Source organism: Scardinius erythrophthalmus, assembly GCF_964197995.2.
Source record: "Scardinius erythrophthalmus genome assembly, chromosome: 5".
Classification (NCBI taxonomy): Eukaryota; Metazoa; Chordata; class Actinopteri; order Cypriniformes; family Leuciscidae; genus Scardinius; species Scardinius erythrophthalmus.
Window position 1 is genome coordinate 16,018,480 of NC_138225.1, and position 13,965 is coordinate 16,032,444.

At 39.1% G+C, this 13,965-nt stretch overlaps 1 protein-coding gene across 3 annotated transcripts in view; it reads right to left on the reverse strand.

Moving 5' to 3' along the window:
• osbp2b (oxysterol binding protein 2b) overlaps positions 1-10,978 on the reverse strand; it is a 71,224-nt gene extending 60,246 nt beyond the window's left edge. For 2 of the 3 annotated variants that reach the window (XM_081366466.1, XM_081366465.1), the window contains exon 1: positions 9,915-10,389. In XM_081366466.1, coding sequence (XP_081222592.1) covers positions 9,915-10,222 — 308 coding nt within the window. In that variant the 5' untranslated portion in view covers positions 10,223-10,389. Of the gene's footprint in view, positions 1-9,914; positions 10,390-10,946 lie in introns of those variants that run through there. The other variant, XM_081366467.1, reaches the window with a different exon arrangement.
• Between the last annotated feature and the right edge of the window lie 2,987 nt (positions 10,979-13,965).

A 13,965-nucleotide genomic window follows, 5' to 3' on the forward strand; every position in this document is an offset into this window, starting at 1 on the left:
TCCCCACAAAGATAGTAAAGTGTGTGTGTGTGTGTGTGTGTGTGTGTGTGTGTGTGTGTGTGTGTGTGTGTGTGTGTGTGTGTGTGTGTGTGTGTGTGTGTATTTTCTCGGTATTTTTGGGTTAAATGGCGATATACGATATATATCTCGGTACTTTCTACATTTTTCCATTTGGATAAAGAAAATCTGTATTTATTTAAAAAACATGCCATTTTCATCCTGCCCAATGATATCCTACAAACAATGTTGATATTGGAGGATATGGAAACAAATATAGTGAATGTAATGTAGGCTATGCAATATATTATGTGCAAAAAGGTGGTTAAAATCACATTACATTCTAACAAAAATAATGCTTTTGTTTTTAAATTGACTAAAGGCTAAACTAAAAATGAAAATAAAAACAAAAGAACTTAAACTATTAGCCTGCGTTTGATTACCCCGTTATAATGATCACTTTCATAAAAATATACTTGTAGGTTTAAAATTCCCCATATGGCATATTTATTGTTTCCAACAACAAATATTTTAGCAATATGTATATTTTAGTCAGAATTATTGCGCTACTATTCTATTGTGCTCCGTCTGTTTGGCGCGCATGCGCGCGGCGTCGCTCATTCACGGAAGCTTGAATATTAGCGGAGATTCAATTGCAGAAGCTCGTCCTCTCCTGACAGTGAAATGGACATATTTGTTTGACTTTCTAACATTTACAGATGGAGAATATACCTGTGAAATGTAAGTTAAGCACTGAGGAAAGCAACACATCTCAAACGCATATACAGCGCAAGTATTTATCTGTCAGTCAGCAACAGTATCTGTCAGTAAGCATCTGACAGGGCAAGCTGCTTTAAACTTGTTAACTATATCTTACCAGTTATTTTGAAGCCCTTAATATAAGCTTGTGTCATGTTTAGGACAAATTGTACTATGTACTTTCACTGCGGCAGCTCACACTGCGTCTTCCGCGTTTTTGAGATGTGCTCATATCAAACTACTGTATCGATATAAACGGTATTGCCTCATTCCATATCGTTTCAAAAAAATATATCGATATATCGTACAAACTCGATATACCGCCCAGCCCTATGTGTGTGTGTGTGTGTGTGTGTGTGTGTGTGTGTGTGTGTGTGTGTGTGTGTGTACTGCTCTGGTAACCCCGTATCTGTTGCACAAATCTAATGGAATGGCAGAGAAATTGTGAGAAGCACTCCACAGGTCAGAGCCATACAGATTTTTGAACAAAATTTTGAACAAAAACATATTTTTTTCTTCTTTTTTCTTTTTTTTATTCCAAAGACAAATGGTATTGTTTGTACAGAGATTGCATTTTTTAAATTTTCAATCAGCCAGACATTTCTAAAACAGATACACACTGCATTTGTGGAAATGATTGTGTCTGTAATTTTATGTTGATATTTTCCAGCAAAAGCGTATGTGCGCATGAGTGTGTTTCTAAAGCAGTGGATCTCAACTAGTGGGATGCTAAATGTCAAAAAATGTACAAATGCTAACCACTCTTTCGGTGTGGTTCTTTTAAGGAATTACTTAAAAAGACTCACAAAGTAACCAGTTAGAGACAGTCAGACAAATCTTCCACTGAATAAACTAACTGAATCGTTTACTGAATCATCATCTGACTCACTAAATCTGAAAGTTTTCATTACTTTTAGTGACAGCAATCTTGAAATAAAGTTTTGTGTACAAAAATTTGTATTATTACTGATTGGTTGTTTATGACTGCAAAAGCAGTAGCACTGAATTATTGGCTGCCGAGTGCATGAACCATCAATAGTCATTCAGAAAGCACAATTATACATGTTCTAATTCAGTCTATGTCATGTTAAAAATTAATACAGTATGGGGCCTATGCAGTTCATGGCAATACTACTACATTTTAATGTTTGATAATAAAAAAACATCCCTCGTAAACCTAAACCAGGAAAAAAAGGCATTTTCTCTTTACAGATAAGAGGCACTGTGGTCTCCCTACAGCGTGTTTGTGTGTGATGAACGTCTGCTGGCTACATTTACAGTTTCAGGCCTTGTGGGGGCTGATGGTCTGATAGTCAAGCAAACCAAGTAATTGGTTGAAACCAAACTCAGGTGACAGAGTCACTAGGGGGAGGGAGAGACACATTCAGCTCACAGACCAAACATCAATGACCATATTCATCCAACCTCTCTAGAGCGGAGAATTCATACTTAAACCCAACCCAAGCAGATCGGAGAAAGAGAGAGAAAGTCGGGGGGAGGAGGTATGGAGGGGTAAAAGCAGAGATCTTAAATTAGCTTCACCCACCCTGCAGGGGACAGACTGGACACAAATGGCTGTAAGTGGGTCAGAACTGAGAACATGAAGCCAGGGTGAGGAAGAGAGAGGAAAAGAAAGTGGCAAAAATAAGACCGAGAAAAGGGGATGGGAAAGTATGAAGCTCGTTTCCGACACAGAATAAAAAATAAAAACGTAATTGCAACTTTTTATCTCACTTTGTTTTTTTTCGCAATTGCAATTTTACAAAAAAATGCAAAAAGTAGATTCTCACATGTAAGAGACAAACACACACTCAGCAATGACTGACAATCACTCAAACTGGAAAATGTATTCAGTCCAAAAATAACTGAAGGAAGTGTGCAAGTGTAAGTGAACACATCGTGCAAAGAGTCTGAATGACATTCCAAAACACCCTGTTTTTCTCAGTTAACCTCCCATAAACCCTTGAGGGACACAACCTCCACTCAGATCATGTGACCGCATTCTTCCCAGCAGAATAGATGTTATCACTCATTGCAAAAGAAGGTCAAGCATTGTCTCGAGTTAGAGATGCCCTAAAAACAGAAAATTAGCCTAATAGCAATTATTGTTTTAATGACCTGATTATTGTTTTACAAGTTTTGCCTAATACCAATTATTGTTCTCATCTGTCTTTACAATCTTCCAGTTAAATGACATACTTCTCTCTGGTGTGCCAGACTTCTCCAATCATTTAGTCCACTTAAATCTGCCTCCATCCAATCAACAACTGATGGTTACAATCAAATCCCGTTCTTTTTTCCTCATAAGTCACAATATGGATTTTTTTTTTTCCTTTTTCAATAATCCATTAACTCAGATGTTCCACAATATGGAAGACATTATCTGCTACTTCCATTACATCTCCCGTAAATTAATGAACTGTGTGTGTACAGAACAGGATTAAAAGGTGAACTGACAACCGAATTTATCTGTGGTGTGTATGTGGCCCAGAGGCGGTTGCCTGGATGTTCTGAAAGGTTGCTAGGGTATTTCTAAGGTCTAAGCAAACAAGAGTAACTATCCGCTTCCAAAAACATCCTAATAAGACTGATTTCATTTAAAGGGTTAGTTCACCCAAAAATGAAAATTATGTCATTAATGACTCACCCTCATGTCGTTCCAAGCCCGTAAGACCTCCGTTCATCTTCGGAACACAGTTTAAGATATTTTAGATTTAGTCCGAGAGCTTTCTGTTCCTCCATTGAAAGTCAATGGACGGCATACTGTCCATGTCCAGAAAGGCAATGAAGACATCATCAAAGTAGTCCATGTGACATCAGTGGCTCAATCTTAAGTTTATCAAGCGACGAGAATACTTTTTGTGCACAAAAAGTAAACAAAAATAACGACTTTATTCCACTATTCATTTCCTTCTCTCTGGACCTCGTGTGAGTTCACGTAGTGTTTTTGCGTAGCGCGTCTGTGTTGTACGTCACACGCATCACACATGACCAGCGTCAGCCAATAGTGAGCCTACATGTGACGTACAACACAGACGCGCTACGCAAAAACACTACGTGAACTCACACGAGGCCCAGAGAGAAGGAAATGAATAGTGGAATAAAGTCGTTATTTTTGTTTACTTTTTGCGCACAAAAAGTATTCTCGTCGCTTGATAAACTTAAGATTGAGCCACTGATGTCACATGGACTACTTTGATGATGTCTTTAATACCTTTCTGGACATGGACAGTATGCCGTCCATTGACTTTCAATGGAGGAACAGAAAGCTCTCGGACTAAATTTAAAATATCTTAAACTGTGTTCCGAAGATGAACGGAGGTCTTACGGGCTTGGAACGACATGAGGGTGAGTCATTAATGACATAATTTTCATTTTTGGGTGAACTAACCCTTTAAAAATACAGATACCGTCCGACACCTTGAATCAGATTCGGGCAGGCTCACTGACTAAAACAGTGCAGACAATTGCAGTTTCCACTGCAATTGGTTACAATAAGAACATCAGAACATAATAAAGATGGGAGAAAAGTCTGTTAAGAAATCAAACATGCATAAAAGGAAGCAGTCAGCATGTAAGAAGAAAAAAAAACAGGAGGGGAAGATATGTGACTCATCACAAGGAGGGGGGGAGTGCTGTGACCGAGTGCAATTTACGCAGACCATTACACTTTAACGTGTTTTAGCACTGCAGATGACAGAACTGTGTGTGGTGGAGGGTAGAACTAACACATCAGCAGAACACATCCAAGGCTTCCTATAGAAAGCCTCAGCATTTTCTTCAGCATCTGCGTCAGTGTGACAGCACTACAGGGAGCTGAGTTCTTCAGAAGTGCACATTGATTAATGTGTCTCTTAGTAATGATCCACAAGTCTATATGACAGCAGGATCAGTTCGATCCAGCCCATTGAAATGAGCCCAGAGAGAGAAAGAGAAAGTGTGAATGTGAGCATACAGAGATCAGCAGCATCCTCTCAACAACGCTCGCATGACTCACAGACACATGAGTTCAGAGAAGGATTGAATGCATTATGATGCACCACAAGATCATGTGATTTCTGGTCAAACTGAATTCAGAAATCATGGTACTGTTAACAAGTTTAATTAATGGACAAACAGAATGAACTGGTACATGGCCCGATTAAGGAAAAAAAGCATTAGCTTCTTGTTACTGTGCTGTTAGAGGAGTCAGCAGGCTTTTAACTCCCAGTATTTTCTCATCCCCCACTAAGATGCTTCTTCACTGACTGAACCATAGGAAATTATATGAAGACAAATGAAAGTTCTTAGTCAAAATTAAAAAATGATGAACATACTGGGCAGAAAACCAAAAATGCAAGTGTAAATGCAAGTGCAAGTTTTTTTTATTAATACTTTTATTCGGCAGGAACACATTAAATTGATCAAAAGTGAGATAAAGACATTTAAAATGTTACAAAGATTTATATATTTTTTAAAAACTTTCTTTTGAACTTTCTATTCATCAGAGAATCCTGAAAAAATGAATCAAGGTTTCCACAAAAACAAAGTCAGTTCTAAACAATTAATAAGAAACGTGGGGTTTTTTTCAGCACCAAATTTGAACGATTTCTGAAGGATCATGTGACACTGAAAATTCTGTTTTAATTAATTGATCACAGGAATAAATTACCAAATAGAAAACAGTTATTTTACCTTGTAATAATATTTCACAATATTACTATCCTTACTGTATTTCTGATCAAACTTTTGAGCATAAGAGACTTTTTTCAAAGAAATCTTACCAACCCCAAACACGCATTACAAATAGATACAAATATTGATACAATGATCTGAAATATTTAATGAAATATAGTGAGAAATAAAATTGTGCTATATCAATAGAATATTGTATTGGCTCAGTTGCACAATGTTTAAATGTGGATTTCTTATCAAAATTACCATTTGGGGCCGGTTAGACTGATATAAGCTGAAAATAAGAGATTGCTGATACAGAGGCCACCCAGAGAGTCCGAGTTGGCAGTTCTCTGCATTTAAGTGCTGTGATGTTGTAATTGTGCATATTTCGCATGCAGCATGAAGCAGATTTGCCTGAGTTGTACAAATCTTTCCATTCGCTTGACTTGCAATATATTGACCACTAATAGACTAATAAAAATGTAGGCATGACATACATCTCTTGTATTTGAGCAATGGTGCATTATGCAGTGCACATACTCAGGCCAGGGATACAGGTTCACATCTAAAGCATATCCTTTGCTTTATCATAAGCCCAGAAGTCTCCTCTACTAAATCTCTTTTTTTCTTTTTCAACATATTTCCACAGAAGAAAGAAAGTCATTCAATTTGGAACAACATGAAGGTGAGTAAATCATGACAGAAATGTAGGTTTCGGGCGAACAATCCCTTTAACTAGAACAGTTACTCTTCCAATCATTCCAAGGAATTAGTAAGAAACCATTCATAATCTAATGACTGTTGTCATACACTGGCTCTAAAACATATTCGCACATTTACTGTTGCTCTCTCTGGCTCTGTAACGGCGTGTTTGGCAGGTTGATTTGGCAGACATTAGCGCAGCACGTTATCCAGACACTTCATTGTGTTGGCTACGTGCGCAAGGTTGCCAGAGCTCTCCGATGACAGCAGATCTAGCCTTACACCACTGCAATCACCTTCCACCATAATAGACTATTAATAGAGGAGAGCAGCAAGAGAGACGCTTCTTCTCTTTCACAGTCAGCAGTGTCGCTTTCCCTTCAGACTCTCCAGAGAGGGTGGAAACCCGGTGGCCCACTGTGTGAAGAGTCAGTAGGCTCACAGGGGCTGCCCAGTAGAGATACGGAATGATGGGTATTGCTTCAGTGCTCTTACAAGAGCCTTTGCCCTCATTTCATTAGCCGCTTGACTACAGATCTGCTCCATGACGCTATCACGATGACCCTCATGACCATCTGATAACAATACAGTTCTGACAACAAAAAGGCTCTCAAACACTTCCTGGATGTCTTCAGTATGCCTTGCTGGATTGGTGTTTAAGCTGGTAGGTAGAATTTTGAAGACTGAATGGCATTGGATAATACCAAAGTCCTTTATGCTGCCTTCAAGTGCACTTGTGAAACTCGTACCTTTGGCCACGTTCACACAGCAACAGAATACGGTTCTCAGTCCTGTTTTGAGTCCTTAATATGGTTACGTTCACACACAGTTCAGTTAATTACGGGACTGACAAACGCATTCTATAGCCGAACTCACACCTGCACGTTTTCAGGACTCGCAACCGCATTCTCGGAAAGCACGTTGTGTGAACGGAACAGGACTGGACCACTAGTTGTTTGTCACATCACACAGTGCAAGAGAGCCGTTCAGCGCTGCACAAACGTGTGTCTTCTGGCCTAGGTGTTGCGGATTTTCGTGTGTGGTTTCGCTTTCGTTAACTAACAGTGATAGAGATATGAGCTGTGTGTCATCTGAAGGTTTTAGATCCAGTCACTGTTCTCCAGATACTAATATATCTACATAGAGATCAGTGAGTGGTAAGCAAGTCTGTAGCGCATGATGTTAAAGTGATAGTTCACCCTAAAATGAAAATGAAGGAATTACTTGATCATGTTGATACAAACCTGTGAGAGTTTTCATCTTCTGTGGAACACAAAAGAAGATATTAAAAAGAATGTTAGTATTCAAACAATTGATGGTAGCCATGGACTTCAATGGGAGGAAAAAAAATACTATGGAAGTCAATGGCTACCGTCAACTGTCTTACCACCATTCTTCAAAATATTTTATTTCACGAGTTCACATCTACATATAATTAATACAATAAGTGTATTCGTATTTGGCGTGCTGTCCGGGGGGAGGGCTCCGAGCTCGGCCCGAACCCAAAGTACTCCCCCCAGTTGGTAAGAGTAGATGGAACTGTAAGTGAGGAGATGGGGTGAAGGAGGGATGCTGACAAACTTTCAATGAACAGAGATAGGTCTGCTGTGAATTTATACTCTGTCATTGAGTTGATTACTGATTAATCTCCAGCTGTGCATAATTTGGTTAATTATCTGAACCTGCTCCTCCCGAACTTTGTTAAATAAAACCTCATTTTGTGTTTAACAAACTCATACAGGTTTGGAACAACATGAGGGTGAGGAAATGATGACAAAATTTCCATTTTTGGGTGCACTATCCCTTTAATCACTCAATGTTAATCACTCACTTTGCTTCACATTTAGTGATACCATGTACAAAAAGGTGATAGAAACTAATAATTGTCATCATTTGGAATTCAAATGTAGATATATAGGTTTATTCTTCACAACATATTTCTTTAGTGTAGTTTAGACTACTTCCATGTTATGTTTCCGACATAAATGCATGACATGTCATAATGAAGAACGCCCGACCCTGAGGTACAAGTTTCCCAGGTGCACTTGAAGGTAGCATAAGGTAGCATATGTTCTATGTATCAACCTGAAAAGGAAAATACCAAAATCTTCAAAACTATTTGTCAAAGGATGCTAAAACTGATATTTTAAATTATATTTGAAATAAACAACATCATACATTCTGTTTCTTTACCTTAAATCAGCCTAAAAAAAACTTCAGGCTGGTCCGGCTAATACAAACGCACATTCTACAATAAACAAACAGGTTCTTGTAAATGCAAGGACTTCAAGGTGAGACTTCTATTTACAGTAGTTGTGATAAGGAGCGGTACAGGTTTTTTTTTATCATACATCTTTCCAGGAGGTCTATTTCCTAATACTTTCAACATGCTACAGGGCAATAAAGTCTGCTAAAAAGGTCAATAATCTCAAGCCCACTGTTAAGCAATATTTCAGAAACCACAAAATCACCACTAAAAGGACATTCTACGACAATTATAATCATCATAGCTCAGGTAAGAGATATTGATATTGTCCTGTATGCATATCGTCATCCACGGTACATAATGAGCAATCACTTACACATTTCAACAGGCAATATTTCTGCTCGACTAAATCATTAAATGTTTCTCTTATGGGACAGACCTAGCTGTGGTAATGAAGCAATTAAAAGTCCATAGTAATTAGGTTCTGTGAGAGTTAACTCATGTGCTCCTCATGTCTTCCTGACACACAGGGAGAGATGAAACATGATACCACTGCTGGCTCAAGGGCCTCTTAAACAACAGGTGGAACTGCCCGAGTTCACAGGTGACACATGTGAGGGAGGTTTAAATTTTAAAGAGAAACTGTATCACTGCATACATAGGCTTCACATCATCAGATATCTCAGCCCCTGTCATTCGAGATGATGTCACACACAAAAAAACAACACAATGACCTAAATGTGGTTTATATATACAGTATATATATATATATATATATATATATATATATATATATATATATATATATATATATATATATATATATATATATATACGTTGATCCTCGAAAAACGACTTTTTAGATTCTTCCTTTCACTTTAATTAAGTCACTTTTGACTAAATTACAGTATTGTTGTTTTGTTATATTTTAAGGGAAACTGGTTACCATGGTAATTTTTTGTAAGGATGTCCTGGATTGGTGTATGGTTGGCTAAAAGCTAACACTGGCTACCACATCTGTAGCTGACCAGAAGCTGAATTCGGACCATAATAAATGACTGGTTTGCCCATTTCTCCACAAAAACAAGCCAGAAATATGATTAGACCGGAATTTGTAAGACACGCCCACATACACACGGAGAAGTCGGTTGTCAAATATTAAAGTGCAACGACTCTCATAACACAAGCGTCACAGAGGATCGCAGAATAAGAATATCCATTGACGTTAGCATGAGCGCTAGCTGACGCGCTAATAAAAACACAGCGTACTGTTGTCATTTATTAGACAGTAGTTTATCCGTTCATAATGACATTTGAGGAACTGGTTTAAGAGAAACACATGGTGGCAAAATGAGTCGAGAGTTTTGAGGGATGGACTAGCAGCATCTGTATACACTAGAGACGCGCACATGAAGTGCGTTGATTGTCCTCATGTGTATTTGACAGCTCTCATGACCTGCCTTGACATGACAGATCCCTACACTGGTCGGCCAGTATAGCCCAATTATGGGCAAATATGCATTCTTGTAATAATGACACCAACACAGGTGCAAGATAAACAAGACCATGCGTGCATCTGAACGCGTATCGTTACCTGTAATAGGACAGCAGTCCATTGCTGAGCACGAACCATCTGCGCTGGTAACCTTTAATGTAGTTAGTCCATTTAAAGAGCCAGCCTTTGTACGTGTCCGAGCCCGGGGCTGGTGTCCCGCTCGCTGGCGTGGACGAGCCACTCTTGCCCTGCTCGCTCATCCTCCTCCTGCCCCGGTCCTCCACTGCCGCAGAGTGATGATGATGTCGCCGCCGCTGCTGCTGTTTGCAGGATAAACAAGAAGGAACTGCTGTGAGAAAGGACACGATCCTGCCGGGGCCGCTGTAGGGAGCGGCCACTCTCCCCATAAACTCTCCGCCGATGCGCTGAGATGGACGGGCTGCCGGGGGAGGAGGGTCTGGGTCTGGGGCAGGGAGAGAGAAACAGCGCACTCTCCCCGATGATAGAGAGATGAAGAACAGCGAGCGAGCGTGAGAGCAGGAGCGACGACCACTGGCGGCGCGAGAGGAGCGCGCGCTCTGAAATCACCCGCGCACTACACACACATGCATACCTCCAGAGTTTCTTCATCATACAATTGGTCGCATTTTACTCTACACTGTTCATGTTAAACAAACATACGTACGTACTGAGTAATGCAAAGAAAGTGCTTAATAATAAAGTGCATTAAAAATGTTTTCTATCGTAGACACCTTTTTTAGGCTATATTTAATTTATTTAAGGTTATGTATTATGTACATGCAAATAATATCACGTTCTGCTGGACTATTAGCTCCGCTGTTAAATGAACTTAAATCTTTCCAGCAAGTTCTCGACAGGGAAAACAGTCCTACAAAAGCCAAACGGACTAGAACCAATAGCCTAAGTGGAGCGGGGTGACTCATCTCAAAGCTTTCTGTTATCACACAATCGCTTCAACTCCACTCCAGGATTTCTATTAGCCGTTCCACATAATTCACACTGGTGAGAAACCTTGTGAATGTGTGAACAAAAATATTGGACAAATCATATTTCATATTGACTGGAGGAATGAGCGTTCCATCTTTCAATACGGGACGGTCACACGCTCACCTTTAATAACCTCTAACTGCAAGCAAGCTTCGCATTCATTCACTCCGCACAGCTGAAGTACTGTGTGTGTGTCAACAAGCGGAGAGATACACACGCTCTTGGAGCACTGTTTAGCTTATCCAATCAGATTTGAGGAACGGAACTATTCTACTTTATTTATTTTAGCATGTAGCACGTGTAACGTGGACACCTTATTTAAAGTGTTATATTAAATATTTGAATATGACCAAAAAAATAAAAAAATTACATCATGGAAATGTAGGACAGTGTCTGCCATTAATTCTCTGTAAGCAAGTAAATATTTATTATTTGTCATTCACATATTTACCAGCGTGGGTGTTAAGTGTAAACTGTGTTCAAACCATAGACTGTAAAAAATAGGTTTAAACTAATTTGGTAATTGTTATTTTATATTTTTTTTTATTATATATTATTATACAGTTTTTTTATTTATTAGTAGGCTACTATCATCGTTTTTTTCTTTCTTTTAACTGGTCTAGAACTGAATAAGGTAAGTATAGAAAGGCAGCATTGTGCTAACTTATATTTTTATATAATATTTTATATTTTTGCATTATGTTTTATAGAATAGGTCCGGCAGACTTCAAACATATGATGTTTTGGGATCTCACCAGTTGATGTCGCCACAGAGCTTCAAATGAGGTACAAGCACTTAGATTGGGATATCAGACACACGTGATGTATAAACATGCGAGGAGAATAGCTCAGACGTCGTTTGAAAGGGTTTATTAAATTTTCATTGATGAAACATTACAACTACTAAAAAGACAACATTTGTTTTCATATTAGAAAAAGCAGGTAGCCCTTTAAAATCTAAAACAAATTGACATAAAAAATAAATAAATCAGACAGTCCTACCAAGAGAATCCATATTCAGCATGTCTGAAAGTTCAGTCTTTAACATTACTAGCACAGGACACATTCCACAAGAACATGACATCTGCTACATGTTGTCTAGTCCTCAGTCCACAACCATAACACTGTGTGGCATGCAAATGTATGAGCCCCTCTCTGCTGTTTTAGAACACTAACCTGACTGCATCTCCATCACTTACACTTAACTACATGCTAAGCTTTACACTAACATTATACAAAAAAAGACAAAAACGATGCTCAAGTTCTGTTACAAAGATCTGCTTGCACTCACTCATGTAGGTGCATACAATATGCGTCAGTGCAATTTACCCCTGAATGATTTAGGTTTTGCCAATTAAAGCATGCAGCTCCATTGAACAGAAAACAGATTCTTTATGATAAAAAAAGTCTGAGGGATGACCAAAGTTACTAACTTATTTATGTTTCCATCTGCTGACAGACGTCCTCAGCTCTTTTAAGTCATGTAAGATGTGTACAAGTGCATAGATGGCTGTCAGAGTTGCATTTGCGAGGAACGAGGGATTGTTCTCCTGTGCACACTCTGTCTGGTATGAAAATATGTCTTAGGAAAATGAAAATAGCAAAGCATTCGGGGACCATCAATTTTCTCAGTCTAGCAGTGCGACAGCTCTAGCTCTGAATCAACACTTCCACACAGCCAACCAATCATTCGTGCCGACTATCAGTACATGTCCAGAGAACAATCTCTATATCAGTACATTTGAAGCTCAGGCCAAACGTCTACATGTTCTCTACGCTAGAAGAGTGTAGCATAGAAAAAGCTAACCCCCAGAATCTCATTGCAGACACTGAACGAGCCACATTAACTTTAATGTGTTCTGCATTCAGAAATGCTCCTCCAGAGAGGATGTGGATTGTGCCATACAGACTGCAGTCCACTGCAGTAAAAGACGAAAGCCTCCTCTGCATCTTGGTTCAGCAGAAATCTTCAGGTTTAGGGAAGCCCCAGAGGATCTGTTAGCTTTATCATCACTTCTCACAGCTTTTCGAGTGCATGTGTACATGCTTGCTGAAATCTGTACATGACACCTCACTATCCTGCCAGAGGAAGACTTTATTTTGTGCCTGATTTCTTCAATGATCTATATTTAGGAGGTAGGATGTTTGCCATTGTTACTAGATTTGGCAGGGCATATGTGAGTAAATTACAATGCAGTTAATATATAGTATGTTTTGGGGGAGCGTGCCTATGTTCCCACAGCCCTATGTTCCCACAAATGGCCTACCCCTGAGCCCACCCGTAACTGGGGTTTAGACAAATCGTAAAAAAAAAAATTCTTAGAAATGTGGGAACATAGGGCTGACCCCTGTTTGGGAATATACCAATGGGCTTCAGAGGAAGTGTTTTGATGTAAGGCTTAAGTGTTAAGTTATTGACTACGGCCTTCACAAATCCACACTCAGGTAGATTGTGAACCCACAGAAGAACTTCATTGCCATTGTTACATCTGTCTGATTGAGTGTGATTTAAGGAAGTCCAGGATAGCAGACAAAGATCTGCAGGCATCTGTTCCCTTGTTCAGATATCAACCATGGGACAAAACACTGAACTGGAGTGGTGTACATGGAAGGACAGCTCATCAGAAAGAATTAAAACCATTCATTTTGCCATTAAAATGAAAGCTGTTCCAACAAGAAAATGTCACCCCAACCACACTGTACAAATATTATACACACTTTTGCCGGGTCTCTGTAGGGTGGACCAGTGAATTACTACACAGGGAATGGGAGAATAGAGAGGTGTTTGTCTGTGAGGTGCAGCATATGGGTAGTCAGGTTTATGATGTGAAATGTTGTGGCAGGATCTGAAGTGTGCAGCTCTTTCAATATTAATGTCCTGAAGCAGTTTTGCAAAAGAGAAACGAGCCAATGAGGAGTATGGCAGGGAATTTTTTGGTTGAAGCCATTGCTTCTGAATGTTAATCTAAAGATGACCATGATACATAAGAACTTTATAACAGGTTTAAAAAGGTATATCATCTCATTTGTTGCTGTTTTTAAATGGCACTGTAACTACAGATAATTCCAAAGGGTTCTCAAACTTTCACTCATCATTATTCCCAAACCCTAATTATGTTCTATCCCTTCATAAACGCAGTTT